We start from the raw sequence: 18,056 nt of genomic DNA, 5'->3' as shown, positions 1-18,056 counted from the left end.
CACTGTGAAAGCAGTTTGGAGATTTCTCAAAGAAGTCAGAACTACCATTCGAACCAGCAATCCCATGACTGGGTATACATCCAAATATGTTCTACCAAAAAGACACTTACATTTTCATCACAGCACTATTCACAACAGCAAAGACACAGAATCAACCTAGATGCCCATCAATAGTGGACTGGATAGAGAAAGTCTGGTACATATACACCATAGAATACTATGCAGCCATAAAAATGAATGAAAATCATGTCTTTTGCAGTAACATGGATGCAGCTGGAAGTCATTATCATAAGTGAATAAACACAGGAATAGAAAACCAAAGACCGCATGTTCTCACTTATCAGTGGGAACTAAGCAATGGGTACACATGGACATAAAGATGAGAACAGACACTGGGGACTACCGGAGGGAAGAGGGGAGGGAAGGGGTGAAAAACCAACTGTTGGACACTACTATGCTCACTACCTGGGTGACGGGATCATTTGTATGCCAAACCTCAGCATCACAAAATATACCCATATAACTAACCTGCACATGTACTCCCTACATCTAAAATAAAAACTGAAATTATTTTTAAAAAAATGAAATGTGAGTTATGCAAGTCCAGATTCCAGTTGATCCCTGACTTGTCCTCCAAGTCAACAAATCCCATCTTTAAGGGCTCTAGGACACTCTCTAACCAGGTCCTGTTATGAGTTCCCTGTGTTATAATTTTAATTAAAAACCTCAAACTGATTCAGCATGAGAAGATACTTCCTGCTCTCAGAGAAATTATTTATTATATTTTGCATTATCCTTGTCATTTTTGTGGATATGAATAAATAACGAAGTATCTCAGAAAAACACATTTTGAAAAGCCTTATAAAGTTAGAACTTTAAACGCTTTTCATCAAAATTTTATGACCAACACAAATGCCATTCATATATCTTATCACACTATCTATTCTACACATTTTATAGTGATACGTATTTATACATACTGCAGTTGGAAATGGGGAATGCTTTTTTGGTCTCCCACGGTAGCCTGCAGATTTTAAAAGCAGAAGTCCTGAACCTCTGAAGGCAACATAAGAAAAGTACTCATTTGAAACCTGTAGTATCAAAAAAAAAAAAGAGAGCGAGAGGTCGAGTGCTGTGGCTCACACCTGTATCCCAGCACTTTGGAAGGCTGAGGCCAGAGGATTGCTTGAGATCAGGAGTTCGAGAACAGCTTGGGCAACATAGCGAGTCCTTGTCTCTACTAAAAATAAAAACTAGCTGAGCACACTGGCACACACCTGTAGGCCCCAGCTATTTAGGAGGGTAAGGTGGAAGGATTACTTGAGCCCAGCAGATGGAGGCTGCAGAGAGCTTGATGATACCTCTGCACTCCAGCCTGGTCAACAGAGTGAGATCCTGTATCAAACAAACAAACAGACAAATTTTAAAAAGGGAGAATCAAGATGTTTGCTTTATTTCTTTCTTTTAGGGAGCGAGACAGGAGGTAAAAAAAGAAAAAAAAGTTTGGTTTTTGCTTCAAAGAGCTTTTCTCAAAGAGCAGGGATTTATGTTCATTACATGCAACATGGACAAACACTGTTCTGGGTTTCATAACAATTTGAATTCAAAGTAGTAAGTTTTTCTAAAATTCAGTGTGTTTATTTGGACATATGGATATTCCTTGTGTTCCTGGTCATATATTAAAGGAACTGGCACTTTGGCGGCAAGAACAAATAAAAACTGGTCTTTGATTTGGGTCTAGGTTAATAACTAAAGAACCATTCAGCAATAATGGCTTGAAACATTTATATATCCTATGAAACTGCAATTAGTTAAGAGGCTGCTGATCCTAATAACTATGACACGAGTAAGGGAGTTAGGGGAGAACTGTTAACTCTGCATGCCAAATTCAGAGCAAAATATCTATTACCTCCTTCTCACTTTTGCAGTATCTATAAATAAAGTGTGTGGGGGGGAGAATTACATGAATAATGTTAAAAGTGCATACAGAACTGAGAAATTTTTCATGGAATTTGCCACTTAGTTCAATAAAATGCTCATAAGGAAAAAACCATTTACGGCAAAAGACTAGTTACACTGTTGCTGTTTAGAGCATGAGAGCAAAATGAATAACAATCAAATTCTCTGGTTTAAACGTAATTGTCTTAAAACACGTTATTCTGTAAGTTGACATCTATGCCTTGAAAATTCAAGGCAGAAAGTAAAATCATTTAGAAAGTCAGAAATTCCATCAATACATCTAGACAGATGTTTGCTTGTAGTTTTTGGTATCCAAAACCTTTTTTCCACACATCGCACAGATGCCTGAAACAAAAGAAGATACGTGATCAATCAAATCATAATACCAACTGTTTGGTTTAAGTCAATCCTGAAGCTTAAAATATAATTTAACAGCATCAGAAAAGAAAAGAAAAAAAAACATATATATATATATTTTTAATTATAAACAGGTTTTAGGTTCCATTTTGCCTTAGGATAAAGAGTGTTTGGTTAACAGAATTTATGACAGGCTACATCGTTTCTGTTAACCAAATTAGCAGCAAATGAAGTAGGTTTTATGAATAGAAAAAAGGTATTAAAAGAAACTTACCTTTTTTGTAGGCACAGCCCTGGCAGTAATGAGAACCTGGTTGGTGCACAGAACTTTTACAAATTCTGCAAGTGGAGAACTTATTCTTTCCATATGGATCAAATCTAGAAATTTTTTTTAATGAGAGAAAATTGTATATTACACTAGAAACACACTCTTAAATAACCCCACTTGCGCAACACACAGGATTAATCCATGCTCTTCATCCCTCCATCAACCTCTACAATTGATGGGTTTAGCCTATTCCAGATGGCTACTGTCTGATATGCCTGTACATCTCTGCTCTGCTCCGTCCATGTGAGATATATACTTATAGTCAGTTGTACAGAATTTATTCTTGACGTGTTCGTATCAATTGTATCTGTCATTCTATTTGTGTGACAAAAATATTATGGAAACTGATGAAATGTCGGTGCAAAAAGAGTGACTGATTCCATAAAACCTAAGTGACTACTTTAGGACGACTAGGAATAATCGGAATTGCTATTGAATTAGGTATGGGTAAGACAACTGTTGACAACTGGGGGAAAATCACTAGGAAAGGAACTCCACACCTCAAGCATCAATTTTTGCTCCACTTTAAAGATACTGAACATATTCTGATTGTGATTTTTGTGACGACAATCATGTAGAGCACTTATCAGTTGATTTATGCTCAAAAGGCTTTGTTTCAATACCATATGATTAATACATCTACAGTTATGTGCTTTAATTTAAAATAAGGTATGTGTATCTTTTAATGACTGCTTACCTCAGCTGACATTTTTAATTAACTGACTCAATCCTTTTAGATAAAAGGGCTTCTACTATATAAAAATGCCATCTTACAGTGACTGGAGTGAAAAAAAGAAATACTTCCCCCTAAAATGGCAATAATACTCTGCTTTAAATGTGCTTCCCTAACTACAAAATGAGTTTTTGTAATGATCCTCATATACCAGATACGAAACACTGTCCTAGACCTAGTGTCTCCTCTTGGGTATAGCATAACAGCCCATTTACAAAGATTTTTCCAAACTACAGAGAATATCACTTTTTTTTTTTTTTTTTTTTTTTTTTGAGACGGAATCTCACTCTATAGCCCAGGCTGCAGGGCAATGGCGTGATCTTGGCTCACCGCAACCTCTGCCTCCCAGGTGCAAGCAATTCTCCTGTCTCGGCCCCCCAAGTAGCTGGGATTACAGGCATGCACCAACACGCCCAGCTAATTTTGTATTTTTAGTAGAGACGGGATTTCTCCATGTTGGTCAGGCTGGTCTCAAACTCCCGACCTCAGGTGATCCGCCTGCGTTGGCCTCCCAAAGTGCTGGGATTACAGGGTGTGAGCCATCGTGCCCGGCTGAGAATATCACTTTATTCCCCACAAACGAAGATAGGTACTCTTCTTCCCTTCAATAAGTTCAATTTGCTTGGACACGTATTTCTAGAGGCTATTTTTTCTTAAAACCATATTTTATTATTTAAAAACACACATTTTAACCTTGGAAATCTTAAAACTGGCAGAGTTTTTTCTTAAAGTAACAATGCATCTTATAAATAACAGTACCATAGATTCAAAGCAATACTGTAGTACATTTTCCAAAGTGAGACAGTACCCAAGAGTAACAGCTACTTTTTAATGACATCAGAGTAAGTTTGAGAGCATAAAGGAATTGGAAGTATATAAAACCATAAAATCTGTACAAATAATAGCTCAGTCAATAAAATCTGAATGGTCCTCAAAGACATCAATAAGTCAGTCAACAACATATAGTGTGACTCTGCATTAAAGATCCCATTATGTGCCACGCACTGTATGTAGTTAAGGCTTTATTGTTGCTATTTCTAATCCTTAGGATGACATCATAAAACAGGTATTTATTCATTCAGCAAATATATACTGAGTGCTTATCAAGTACCAAGTACTGTTCTAAATACCAAAGATGAACATGATAGGCAAAGCCCTTGCCCTCATCAGATGATATTCTAGTGAGAAGAGGTAAACAGTAAGTAAGGAAACAGAGAATCTAATAAAACAAGCAAGCTTGTCAAATAGTAGCATTATAGAGAAAATTCTAACAGGATACTAAGGCAGAGATGAGGAAAAGGAAAGAAGAGATTAGTTTACATTCTGATTAGGGAACCTTCTCTGAGGAAGTGACCCATCAGCTGAGACCCAAACAACAAGAAGGAGCCAGACACATAAGCTTTAACAGAAGACTCCTAGGGGACAGCAGCAAGTAGAAATCTCTTTGGATGGGAGTGGGCTTGGCGGAACTAATGAGGATGGCGTATGATGAGTGAGGAGCAGTGTAGTACAATACAAAGCCAGAGAGGTGCAAGGGGTCCTATCAAGGAGGACCTTGTAAGAATATGGTAGGGGGCTTAGATTTTATGCTATGTGAAAAAGAAAACCAGTGGCGGGTTTTAAGCAAAGGAACTTTGTAAAGGATCGCTCTTGAACTTTGTAAAGGATTGCTCTTGTTACTATGAGACAACTGAGGGAAACTAGAGAAGCAGGAAGATAGTTCAATAGTTATTACAGTTCCAAGTAAGAAATAACAGTGGTTTGGAACAGGATAATAGCAGCAAGATGGACAGAAGCAGGTGGTTTCAGGTTATATTTTACATTTTGGAGGTAGATCCAAAGAACTTGTTGATGGTTTGGGGAAGCAGGGGAAAGGGAGGACTCAGTGAAGAATTGTAGCTTTTAGGCTTGAACAACTGGATTAGACAGTGGTGCTACTATGATGAGAAGATGGAAGGAAAAAGAAGTGGCCTGTTAAGACAATAAATGAGGTATGTCAGATAAGCTGTTAGATACATGTTTGGAGCTCAGAGAACTCAGGCCAGAGGTATAAATTTGGGAGCTATTTTATATATGTAATAATATTGTGTGTGTGTGTGTGTGTGTGTGTATAAACATATAGCTTGAATTTAAAGCCAGTAAAGTCACTTTAGGAGAGTTTATGCATTTATAATAATTTTTAAAGCCTAGGACTGAGTCCTGAAGTACTCAATTGAGAAGGAATAGCCAGTGAGTTGGGAGGAAAACCAGGAGAGTGTGGTGTCCCAGGAGCCAAGAGAAAAACGCGAGAGAATTATGAAGAGGCTAAATAAGAACAGAATCAGTTTTAAAGGTCGCTTGTGATCTCAACAAGAACAGTTTCAGGGCTTTTGTGGGGATAACATACGACTGGAGGGGCTAAAAGAGGGAAAGGAACTTAAGGACACTGAGAAAGTGTCTAGATAAGACTTTGGAAAACCTCTGATGTGAAGGGGAGCAAAGAAATCGGATGGCAGACGAAAGGGTTCACGGAATTTTTTTCTGAAAGAGTCTTGCTCTGTCATCCAGGCTGGAGATCAGTAGTGTGATCCTGGCTCAGTGCAGCCTCGACCTCCCTGGGCTCAAGTGATCCTCCCATGTCAGCCTCCTGAGTAGCTGGGACTACAGGCGCGTGCTGCCACACCCACCTGATTTTTCCATTTTTTGTAAGGACAGGGTTTCACCATGTTGCCCAGGCTGGTCTCAAACTCCTGGGCTCAGGTAATCTTTCTGCCTTGGCTTCCCAAAGTGCTGAGATTACAAGTGTGAGTCACCATACCCAGCAGAATTTTTAAGACTGGATCTAATAAAGTATGGTATCAAAAACTTGTTTTTAAGATGGGAGACATTTTTACCCCAATTCTCAGGAAAAAGTAAAGTTTAGAAAGGTCAAGAAACTGGCTTAACTTGCTTAAGGTCATAAGGCTAGACAGTGGGTCTAGACTCAAATTCAGGTTTGACTCTAAAGCTTTCCATCTTTCCACATTTCCCTGCTGTCTCTGATTCATAGGATAATTAAGAAGGAGATAAAATACAAGTCATGTTTTCTGGTGAAACTGTAAGAGAATAACACTAATATCTTCATATATTGATACAGCCAAGGAGGAATAAGGTAAAACCAGCAGGATTGTAACAGATAGCTTGGTTCTGAGTGCTAGGAACCACCTACCTTTATGTTTTATTGCAAATGGAATGATGCACATCAAATTCACTCCAGCAGACTTAATACTAAAAGAAAGGAAATTTATATGATCTGTCTATGGATGCTGTTACCCACCTTGCTTTTTTTGAAGTCAAAGCTTTATTTTCATTCAGCTTTCTCCCACCACTTTCTGTATCAGAATAAAAGATATTTTAGTGGGTTATTTCTATACATTTAACATAAAACATTAAGAAGTTCATTCTTTGACTTTCTACCAAAATAGTAGCCTGTATCTAATTTTTAAATCCTCATTTAATAGGCTATTAAGACACTGCTTAAAAAGAAAACATTTATTTGGGAAACAGTAAAAATTTGTATAAAATACAATCATTTTATTTCTCAGACTCAAGGGAGTACTTTAGGAATGGGTCTATATTTACTCTATATAGTGTAAAATCTAGAAGCCACTACTTCAGTGTCATAGACCTTGAATATAATGAAAATGTTTATTTGTCTACGCTTTGAAAACATACTTTACTGTATGTATTTAATAACAATGAAGGTAAATACTTCATTATAAGGATTTAATGATAATGAAGGTAAAATGGGTTAAAGCATTTATAAAGAATATAAAAATCAGAAGATTTAAAAAAATTTCTCCTCAGAAGAGTGGGGAAATTAAATACAGACTCTAAATAAGCTGAATCAAATCAAATACTGTGATAATCAAATACCGTGATATTGTCACCACTTGACAATCATTTAATAATTTTGCTATCTCCTGATATTGGGAACCCGTACAAGTAACTGAGAACTAAATAGATATTAAATCACCTGGGGACCCAGTATTCTTTAATTCTTTAATATTTAATAGATAAAATACTTTGAACATACAACATTTCATTGTACAAATAATGAAAAAGCTAACATATAATTCACAGTAAGTATTTGGTTAAATTCCTATTTTCTAAAAGAAGAAATACCTGTGGTATTCCGAGCACCATCTTTCCATGTATCTGGAGTGATAACGGTACCAAGTTTCTTTTCACCTGATAGAACAAGATAGTAAAAGGAAAATTAAAATTTACTATTTCATAAGTGCATTACATTGTGCCTAAGGCTCACAATGGTATCGACTGTCAATGCTATTACCATAGGAGCCTGTTAATGCTGAGAAAGCAGCCAGTCAACTGAGACTCCTATGAACTGTGGGCAATGAATGACTGACCGTCAGTAAAATTCGCAGGATAATAAGATGGCTTATAATAAGCTTTCACTGTTTGTTTATACTTTAAAAAAATCCGATAAGTCTATTTGTTCCATAAAGATTTACTAAGCATCTATGATGTATAAACTATACAAAGTGCTGAGAAAAAGTGATGAATCAGGCAAAATGTTAATGAGATTATAGTATACTAGTTTCTTTAACAGCAATCTGTAACCTGGGTTCCCCAGGTGGATCTTAAGAGATATGAGAACAAGGTGGAGTTGTAACACAAACCTTTTATATTTTCAGTTTTTTTTTCCTGGCAAGAGGCTACAGTTTTCATCAGATTCTCAGAGGGATCAGAGACCGTCCCCCAAAAAAGAACCATTCAACCAAAATGTAAGCTAAAAAATAAAAGATATAATAATTGAGAACTAAACTACTAGAAGAAATTCCAGGCAGGAAAAAATAACCCTGGCTAAGGAAATCCAAGAAAAGAAAGTTTGGAGAGAAGGCAAGAGAGAGGATTTGAATATGTGGCAACAGGACTGTGAACAAAAAGGAGTAAAGAGGATGAACGCAAACTAGATAAAGGACACATTCTGAGGAAAGGCATAGAAAGCTTAGCGTACACATGGGCACAAAGAGTATTTTGTTTGGTCAAAGTGTGAAGAGGATGAGGGTCAGTGAAAATGAAGCTGGAAAAATAAGTTGGCGCCTTAGTGTGGAGGGTACTGAACGTCAGGTTCCAAATATAGAATCCCCAAATTATTCTCTGCACACTGAGAGTTTGTTAAAGGATTTAAATTAGGGAAATAATAATTTGCACTTACGTTGATGTTCAATTCAAACATCTCTGGGTTTACTCTAAGCCATATCCTGGTATAATGACTAATGAGAATGAATAAGGCAAAGTCCTAAGTCTTTGGTTCCAGTGTCTAACATTTGGCAGGAGTACAATACTTGTTACACGAATAAAAAGGAAAGGACAGGAATTGCCAAGAGGGAAAGGTGTCGCTGGGGTTTAACTGAACATTTTTATATGGGAGGGGAGCCGATGAGATCTGGGGCTGGGGGAAGGCAATGGAAATAGAGAGGGAGGTGCAGAACTGAGACCATTCTGAGTACAAAATACATAGGACTGTATGGTCGTTGGGGAGGTGCAAAAATGGTCAAAGGGTAGGGCGGAAAGACAGCGGCTAGAATCAGAGACCTCTGGGCGAAAAAAACAAAGAGAAGGCAAAGTTCCCGGGAGAGCTCAGTTAGATTATCCCAGCCTCCTCCTCCCGCAGAAGCAGCCCCTTAACTCACATTTTTCGCACACCATCCTTCCCCACAACAGTTCCCCTAGCCGCAGCAGCAGCAGCAGCAGCAGGAGCCTGAAAACATCAACACTGTAACTGGGAAGTATTTCCCTTCCGGGCTACGTCAATCCACTTCCGGCTTCTAAGCCCACAGCTCCCGCCTACCCCAAACCTGGAAAGCCGCGGGAGGAATGAACGCGAGCGGCTAGGTGGGGCTGCCCCATTTGCCCGCCCCTCCCTTTCTGCGACTGGCTGTTCGGCCATGGGTCTCCGCCCCACAACCTTGCGTCTGCGCGTGGGCCTGGGCCTCCTGTCGTACCTGATGGTGGGAGGCAGTAGTTCCCCGCTTGCCTTCCGCGGGCGGGAGAGTTAGGTAAGCCCCGCTGGACTTCCCAGGCGCTCTCGCCTCCCGGGGTGCAAGCCACCCCCGCGAATTGCCGAAGGAGCCCTGAGCCTTGGCGCCCCGGCCCGCCCGCTCTCGCCGTCAGCTCGAGAGCCACTCTTCCGGCGTGCCCTGATGGACAGACCCCCTTTCGGATCCGAGTTTTTGCCTCTGTCTCCCAGTTTTTCTTTGTCTCCAACTCCCGAGCTCTTTGATCCTGCTTCTCAGCTGGTTCCTCGCTGCCCACGGTCGCGCCGGCCTAGGGTCGGGCAGAATCCCCAGCGACCAGGGTTGGGGTGGAGCTGCCGGTGGAGGTGCGGCGATTCCCGTGAAGGCTCCTCTGGGGGCCGCTCTGAAGAGCCTTCTCTCCGCTGCGGTGCCTGGCGAGGTGGGCCGCGTCATGCCCGTGGCACCCCTGCAGGCACCCTGGGGGCACGCCAGGGCCTAACACGGTGCTGGTTTCCCAGGAGAGTTGGTTTCCCACTTTGCCTACTCTGGTTCCTTCATTCACTCAGCAAACTGTTGAGTTTGGTACTTGCTCACTGTATTACATCCGCATCTGATGGCAGCTGCGATTCCGAGGGTGGCTCAGAAAAATGGCTGAAGGGCTATCTCAATGTTGAGAGAATGGATTCCTGATCCCCTTGCCCTCCCTCAATCAGCTTAAGATAATCTATGGGAAAGTTTACCTTTGTGCCTTCTTGCCATCCGTTTGCTTCTTCATGCCTAGTGTATTTCCTTATACCAGAGAGATAGCTGTAGCGCGTGGGACCTTGGACCACCTCACCTGTTTGCCTTGTTTCCTTATCAGTAAAATATCTGCCTTTGAAAAGCACTGGGTGAGTTAAATGAGAGCTATTAGGATAAGGCCCAGGTTCGCCCTTCTGCTTTTCGCACTAGCGGGCGCCCCTCTGCGCGCGCGCGCGCGCGCGCCCACGTGTGTGTGTGTGTGTGTGTATGTATAGTATTTTTTTTCTGAGATATTTCTATTTTCTGGAATATTCTCCATAGTGTAACATATTGACTGTTACTTTAAATTAATAAAGTCCTTGTTTAACAGTACAATTAACTCTCAGGTAATTTAAGTACGTGTATTTTAGAGATGAGTAATTTGTTTTCCCTCCTTCCATTCGTGCTCTACTTTTGGTTGGAATTTAACACCTGTAACAGACGTTGTCATCTTGGTATTTCTGAAGCATCGGGATCCCTTAGTTTAGTGTGGTGCTCTTTGAACTCTTGATTCCACTGGCCACCATTTGAGTATTCGAGTGTGCACTTGGTGTCATTTGGCATTTGCTAGAAGATGTGAACTACTGTAATGTTAGACAAGAGTAAAAACCCCCAGCAATTTAGCCTAAGTATATATTTGGGGTTGTTGGAATTATAACTTATGCATTCTGGAAACCTCATAAATAAACTTTGGTTATAATTCCAACAGGCAGTAGATAATTTAATCCACACAGTTGATTTCATCTCTGTGATATTGGCCAAAAAAGTTTAAATGAATTGTTTTATTGGTCCTAGGACATGACCTTTTTGCAGAAACCAGTCACAATATTTAAGAAATTAGTAAATTTGTTTTTTTAAGACTCTGAGAGATGTTTGTACCATATTAAGAAAATCAAAGGTAGAATAAAAAGTCTATATGTGCATCTACACATCTGCATCTTCTGTGTTTTGAAACAAATACATTGCTCATAGCAAATTGACTTTATGACTTATTTTTAGGGGTTGAAACATTTAAGACAATGGAAAAAGTCATTATTGCGTATGCTCTTCCTTTCTTGTTTTTCGTTAGCTAGCCACCCGAGAAAACACCATGAAAGACACCGATATCAAAAGACTACTGTATACCCATCTTTTATGCATATTTTCGATTATCCTAAGTGTCTTCATTCCATCACTCTTCTTGGAGAACTTCTCAATATTGGAAACACACTTGACATGGTTGTGCATCTGTTCTGGTTTTGTAACTGCTGTCAATCTAGTACTATATTTAGCAGTGAAACCAAATACATCCTCTAAAAGAAGTTCATTATCACACAAGGTAAGGCTTATGTCTCAATAACTGGTTTTTGGATGGAGCTAGTGCTTCTTTTAATGGAAGAATAAAGTATTCGTCAAGTCTTCATTAGGTTATTTACAGTGAGTAAAGGGAACCTGATTTTTTCCCCACCAAATTGGTAGCCTGTTACTTGCTGGAAGGCTGCCCATAATGTTTGATTAATCCCTGCCTTGCATTAATTGTGGAATTATGACTTCTTCAGAGCTTATGATAATATTGTGAGCCTGTATAGTCATTGTTTTATGTCACCATTGAAAATAAATACATGTGACAGTCTGTCTTTAAACCTTATTCAATAAGACATTGTAGTTTATTTTTATTTATTTTTGCATTTTTGAAAGCCACTTAATGGGTTTTTCAGAAACTGCTATATAAGCCTGGGGTAATGCTTGTTTCCAACATGGCCTTCCTTGACTAAATAATTTTCAGATGTTAGAATCAATTTTCCAGAATATTCACTGCAGTAGATATTCACTTGGCTATTACTAATAATGTCCATACTTAACATTATTTTCTACTGTGTTGTAAGGTCTGTTAGGTCATTTACTGCCTATGACTGGAAAAGCTGAATGTATGTGTTATGTTTATATATTCTTAAGCTCCAAATCAAGAAGGTCTCATGTTTCTTTGTAGATGTTCAGGTCTTTTTTCATATGGGTCGTGTAATATGAGTGTGATTTCAAGAATTATTTAGTATTTTGGTTTTATAGTGCAATTTTCCCAGGAATTTTGTTTTAAAATGAAAAAAATTGTTATTTTCTGCAGATATTTCCTCTGTCATCACATAATACTGTATTTTTTGTATACTAGCTCTGATATCAATCAATATTTAATAAATACTGATTAATGACATAGCTCTGTATGTTATCATGGAAGCAGAACCTCTTTTAGACTCATGTAGGTCGGATGGGTGGAATATGGGTGGGGTTTGATATTTGCCTTTTAGGCTTTTTTAGTCTGTATCGAGGGCTGTGTATGTGACTGGGTACAGGACATGTGATCTCATTTGAGTATACCCAAGAACATTTGAACTGTTTTACATATTATGGGAACAAGTTGTGTTTGTAGATAAAATGGAAGAATTTATTGTCCTTTAGGCATTATCTTGAGTCTTCAGGTTATTCATTTCTCTTTTAGGTAACCAGATTTTTGAAATGCTGTGTCTACTTTCTTATGTCTTGTTTCTCCTTTCATGTAATTTTTGTTCTATATGGAGCACCACTAATAGAGTAAGTTTGAAACTTTTACCCTAAATTTATATTTTAAAACATTCATTTACCAAACTGTGCTCATTCTTAGCAACTAGAAAAACCATGATGTGCATCATTAATATATCAAGTAAGGGCACCAACATCATTAGCAGTGTTATTCTTTTTTAAAAAACAGCAGAATAACTTAATTTATTAAATACTCTTGTTACTTAGCCTTCTATTATCCAATTACATGTTGGCAGAAGGGAGAGTAGAGAAACTATACTATACCAATAAATATTTGGCCCTTAGAACCTCTGAGAGAACTTACTATGATTATATGTGTAAGTTAGTTACACTTAGCATATCAGTTCTTATAAATGTGATTCTAAAGTACTTGAATGGAGTTTTTCTTAACAAAAGTCAATAGATTCCTGTATTCAAATACTCAATATTTTTGTATATTAAGTGTATACAAAATATACTGGTGGTGGTGTTTATAGTTTAAAGATAAAATTTAACACTTTTTCTGAACTGACAAATTTCAAATTCTTAAAAACTAAATTAATGAATGTTTCTTACAAAATGTTTATCATAATTTGAGAAACTTCAGTTTAGCAGTGATTAATGATCACTTATGTGAAATAAGTGATGAGATACATATACATATACACACACATACATATGTGTTGCTAAGTATACTTTTTTTTATATATATATATATTTATACATAGTTTTACGTACACACACTAAACCGACAGGTTATTCTTTTCTAGATGGGAGAGAACAAGACCTTTGTAATGGGAAATGGTGATTCCTGTCTAATCCATTTTAAAGTAGAATGAATGTGTCTGGCACAGTGGTTCTCAACATGTGGTTTTCAAACCAGCAGCATCAGCATTTTATCAAAATACAGATACTCAAGCTTCAGTCAGGAACTCTAGGGGTAGAGCCCCCGTCAATCTTTAGTTTATCCAGCTCTCCAGGTGGTTCCAATAGATGTTAACATTGAACCATTAGTTGTAGAGAAAGTTCCAGAGACTATTGAGGAGAAAGCTAACTATCTAGAAATGGATTCTGTTTTTTGTTTGTTTTTGCAATGAAAGTCTCAGCATGGATCCTAGGGTCTTTAACACTTCTGAAATCTATCATTAAAGTGAAATATTTGCTAGATTTTTTTTTAAAGCTGCATGTTGGTAGTAAAATTATTTATAGTCATCATTTTGGTGGCACTTATGTTACCTTTCAAAGTAAAGCAGAGGAAGATATTTTATATTTTATTTATATAATAATGATTATGTATGTGTATGTGTACCTTTAACACTTTTTAAAAAATTCATCTTTTTTTTTTCCAGGTTGGCATTGGAAACATTTTTATTTGCAGTTATTTTGTCTACTTTTACTACTGTGCCTTGCTTGTGTTTGTTAGGACCAAACCTCAAAGCATGGCTAAGGGTTTTCAGTAGAAATGGGTAAGTTTTAATTTTATATTATAATGATACTGAAATTTTAAAAAAAGTAATGAAGTATTTTTCTATTCATGGCAGTTTGCTGATTATTGTGAGTGCTTCTCATTGCTGATGGTGCTCAGAGATACCTTAAGGGGTCACTGCAATTGGGGACTGGGGACAGGGCAGGCAGAACTATAAGCCCCTCCCTCCACATTAGCAAGATCAGCTCTGCTTTTTTCTATATGGTAGGATTCCACCTAGCCTTTTGTTTGTTTAAAAAAAAGAAGAAGAAGAAGAAATATTAAAAGAAAGCTTTAAAACCGTAGTTCTGGGATCATTTGGCACTGTGATAAAACTGCTGTAAATAAAATTGCTTACATACATTTTTTAAGGTAGAAATGGGGTCCACAATCTAAAAATGTGTTGTGTAACAATGATGATTTCTTGCTTAGCCTTTTTCGTGATAAGATACCAGAGCGCAAGTTTTATGGGATTTCATTTCCTTGGCGGCCGTCTATATTTTCACCATGACTAAGTTAAAATTTTAGCTTCTTGAAAGTCATTGAACTGATATGCACCAGAGATAGTGGAGATCTAGCTAATAAAGCCAGAAGGTTATTTGATTCTGTCCTATTTATCACCCAGCAGCAAAAACTTCTTAAGCACTGACTCTGTGCTCTGTGTTATGCTAGGCTGTGTGGATTCTGAAGTATTAGGGTGATTCTTTTTTTTTTTTTTTTTTTTTTGAGATGGAACCTCGCTCTGTCCCCAGGCTGGAGTGCAGTGGCGTGATTTTGGTTCACTGCAACCTCTACCTCCCAGGTTCAAGTGATTCTCCTGCCTCAGCCTCCCAAGTAGCTGGGACTACAGGCGCACGCTACCACGTCCAGCTAATTTTTGTATTTTTAGTAGAGATGGGGTTTCACCACGTTGGCCAGGATGGTCTTGATCTTGACCTCATGATCTGCCGCCTTGCCTCCCAAAGTGCTGGGATTACAGGTGTGAGCCACTGCACCCAGCCTTATTAGGAGGATTCTTTTGCTAAGGAGCTTATCTGTTCAAGGGGCAAAAATGAAATGAACAAATAACATAAGATTACAAATGTGGAAATCCAGCAATAAGTGTTGTAGGAACTCAGAGGGACAGAGCATCAGTAAAGAATGGAGGGGGAGATGGGAATGATCTATGATGGACTTAAGTCAAGAGTATATGATTTGGTGAGACCAAGAAGAAAGAGAAAGCCACCTCGTGCAAGGAGAATGGATAAAAGCATTGAAACTGAGATTAACAGGGTATTTTTGTGTGATTTGAAAGGTTACAGCCCAATGAGAGCAAAAGATGCATGCTGAATAGCTTGGCTTCATAAATTACCGACTTACTCCCTTTGAAATCAGTACTGTTTGGGACAGGTGTGGTAGCTCACGCCTGTAATCTCAGCACCTTGGGAGGCCAAGGTGGATGGATCACCTGAGGTCAGGAGTTCAAGGCCAGCCTGGCCAACATGGTGAAACCCCATCTTTACTAAAAATACTAAAATTAGCTGGGTGTGGTGGTGGGCGCCTGTAGTCCCAGCTGCTTGGGAAGCTGAGGCAGGAGAATTCCTTGAACCCAGGAGGTGGAGGGGTTGCAGCGAGCCGAGATCGTACCACTGCACCCAGCCTGGGCAACATAGTGAGACTCTGTCTCAAAAAAAAAAAAAAAAAAGGAATTAGTACTGTTTGTTTTCCCTTGGAACCGTCTTCTAATATTCATAAAGTCTCTAGAAAACAGAAGTGTAACAACTGAAAGCATTTTCTACATTATTACCATAATATCCCAAATGGTATTAATTGCTTTTAACCTTTTAGTTTGAAATTTTTAAATAGTGAAATTGGATTGAAATCTTATTACTTTGGATTAGTGATTTCTCCAGTTTTCAAATCTATGTCTAATAATGAGTGTATCTGGGGAGATACTGTCATGTGATTTTACAGTTAGTTCTGCTGTAATGTGGCCTATGTGTTCCTAAAAATCACTACACTGCACAAAATGGGCAATAAAAACCACAGAGCTTATGGAAAGATGGGGTTAGGGCATAACACTAAAACAATTCATCAGCGACATGTAAAGAGAAGATGGGACCTTAATAAAAATGGTGGCACAGTTTTACACATGTAAAATGGTTACGAAATACAGGCATACCTGATTTTATTGTCCCTCACTTTATTGGACTTCTCAGATGTTGCTCGAATACTGTTTTTTATAAATGGAAGGTTTGTGGCAACCCTGCATCAAGCAAATATATTAGCGCCATTTTTCCAACAGTAGTTGTTCTCTTCATTGGAAACTCACACAATATTTCAAGCTTTTTCATTGTTACTATATCTTTTATGGTGATCTGTGATCTTTGCTGTTACTTTTTGTAATTGTTTTGCGGGACCATGGCTCATGCCCATATAAGATGGCGATCTTAATAATTGTTGTATGTATTCTGACGGCTTCACCTACCGACGTTCTCTTTCTCTCTCTCTCTCTCTCTTTCTCTCTCTCACCCTCCCTCTCTCTCCCCTCCCTGTTCCCTGAGATACAAAAATATCAAATTTAGGCCAGTTAGTAACCCTACTATGGCCTCTCAAGTGTTCAAGTGAAAGGAAAAAGTTTACATGTCTCTCACTTTAAATCAAAAGCTAGAAGTGATTAAGCTTAATGAAAAAGTTAGATTGTCAAGAACTGACATAGACTAAAAGTGAAGCCCCTTGTGCCAAATAGCCAAGTTGTGAATGCAAAGGAAAAGTTCTTAAAGGAAATTTAAAGTCTACTCTAGTGAACACGTGAGTGACAAGGAAGTGGAACAGCCTTATTGCTGATGGGGAGAAAGTTTTATGGTCTGGACAGAAGGTCAAACCAGGTACAACATTCTAAGCCAAATCCTAATCCAGAATAAGGCTCTAACTCTCTTCAATTCTGTGAAGGCTGAGAGAGGTGAGAAAGTTACAGAAGAAAAGTTTGAAACTAGCAGTGGTTGATTCATGAGGCTTAATTAAGGAAGGAAGCCATCACCATCACATAAAAGTGCAAGGTAAAGCAACAAGTGCTGATGTAGAAGCTGGAGCAAGTTATCCAGAAGATCTAGCCAAGCTCATTGGTGAAGGTGGCTAAATAACAGATTTTCAATGTAGACTAAACAGCCTTCTCTTGAAAGAAGATGCCATCTAGGACTTTTAGAGAGGAGAAGTCAGTGGCCACCTTCAATGCTTGACAGGCTGACTGTCTTGTTAGGGGCCGGTGCAGCTAGAGACTTTAAGTTGAAGTCAGTGCTAATTTACCATTTTGCAAATCCTAGGGCCCTTAAGAATTATGCTAAATCTACTTTGCCTGTATACTGTCAATGGAACAACAAAGTTTGGATGACAACACATCTGTTTATAACATGGTTTACTGAATATTTTACGCTCACTTTTGAGACCTACTGCTCAGGGGAAAAAATGTATATATATAAATATAAATATATATATACACACACACACACACACACTTTCAAAATATTGCTGCTCATTGACAATGTACCTAGTCACCCAAGAGCTCTGTTGGAGATGTACAAGAATATTAATGTGTTTTTCATGCCTACAACACAAGATCCATTCTGTAACCCATGAATCAAGGAGTAATTTTGATTTTCAAGTCTTATTACTTAAGAAACACATTTTGTAAGGCTATAGCTGCCATAGATAATGATTCCTCTGATGGATTTGGGAAAAGTAAATTGAAAACCTTCTGGAAAGGATTCACCATTCTAGATGGATGCCATTGAGGACATTTGTGATTCATGGGAGGAGATAAAAATATCAACATTGACGAGAAGCTGATTCTATTCCTCATGAATGATGTTGAGAGGTTCAGGACTTCAGTGGAGGAAACCACCACAGATGTGGTGGAAATAG

General features: G+C 38.4%; 2 protein-coding genes across 4 annotated transcripts in view; one reads left to right on the top strand and one right to left on the bottom strand.

Moving 5' to 3' along the window:
- Window positions 1-757: 757 nt before the first annotated feature.
- On the bottom strand, window positions 758-9,185 carry CRIPT (CXXC repeat containing interactor of PDZ3 domain). The gene is made up of 5 exons (XM_025353937.1): window positions 9,056-9,185; window positions 7,521-7,586; window positions 6,673-6,727; window positions 2,591-2,694; window positions 758-2,304 (listed from the first exon to the last, which is right to left on the bottom strand). The coding sequence occupies exons 1-5, from the start codon at window positions 9,069-9,071 to the stop codon at window positions 2,240-2,242; spliced, it is 306 nt and encodes a 101-aa protein (XP_025209722.1). The 5' UTR covers window positions 9,072-9,185; the 3' UTR covers window positions 758-2,239.
- An 86-nt stretch (window positions 9,186-9,271) lies between these two features.
- The window catches only part of PIGF (phosphatidylinositol glycan anchor biosynthesis class F), a 35,872-nt gene continuing 27,087 nt past the window's right edge, over window positions 9,272-18,056 (top strand). For 2 of the 3 annotated variants that reach the window (XM_025353646.1, XM_025353644.1), the window contains exons 1-4: window positions 9,272-9,421; window positions 11,229-11,477; window positions 12,633-12,724; window positions 14,041-14,157. In XM_025353646.1, coding sequence (XP_025209431.1) covers window positions 11,250-11,477; window positions 12,633-12,724; window positions 14,041-14,157 — 437 coding nt within the window. In that variant the 5' untranslated portion in view covers window positions 9,272-9,421; window positions 11,229-11,249. Of the gene's footprint in view, window positions 9,807-11,228; window positions 11,478-12,632; window positions 12,725-14,040; window positions 14,158-18,056 lie in introns of all 3 variants that reach the window. The other variant, XM_025353645.1, reaches the window with a different exon arrangement.

Source organism: Theropithecus gelada, chromosome 13 (assembly GCF_003255815.1).
Source record: "Theropithecus gelada isolate Dixy chromosome 13, Tgel_1.0, whole genome shotgun sequence".
Taxonomy (NCBI): Eukaryota; Metazoa; Chordata; class Mammalia; order Primates; family Cercopithecidae; genus Theropithecus; species Theropithecus gelada.
This window is presented reverse-complemented; position numbering and strand designations above follow the sequence as displayed.

Bases quoted from the DNA above. Each gene is read 5' to 3' on its own strand.
- CRIPT (XM_025353937.1), bottom strand. The intron at 6,728-7,520 runs GTATTTCTTCTT...ATTCTGATACAG, and splicing joins TGGTGCTCGGAATACCACAG to AAAGTGGTGGGAGAAAGCTG. The intron at 2,695-6,672 runs GTGGGTAACAGC...AAAAATTTCTAG, and splicing joins TTGACTTCAAAAAAAGCAAG to ATTTGATCCATATGGAAAGA.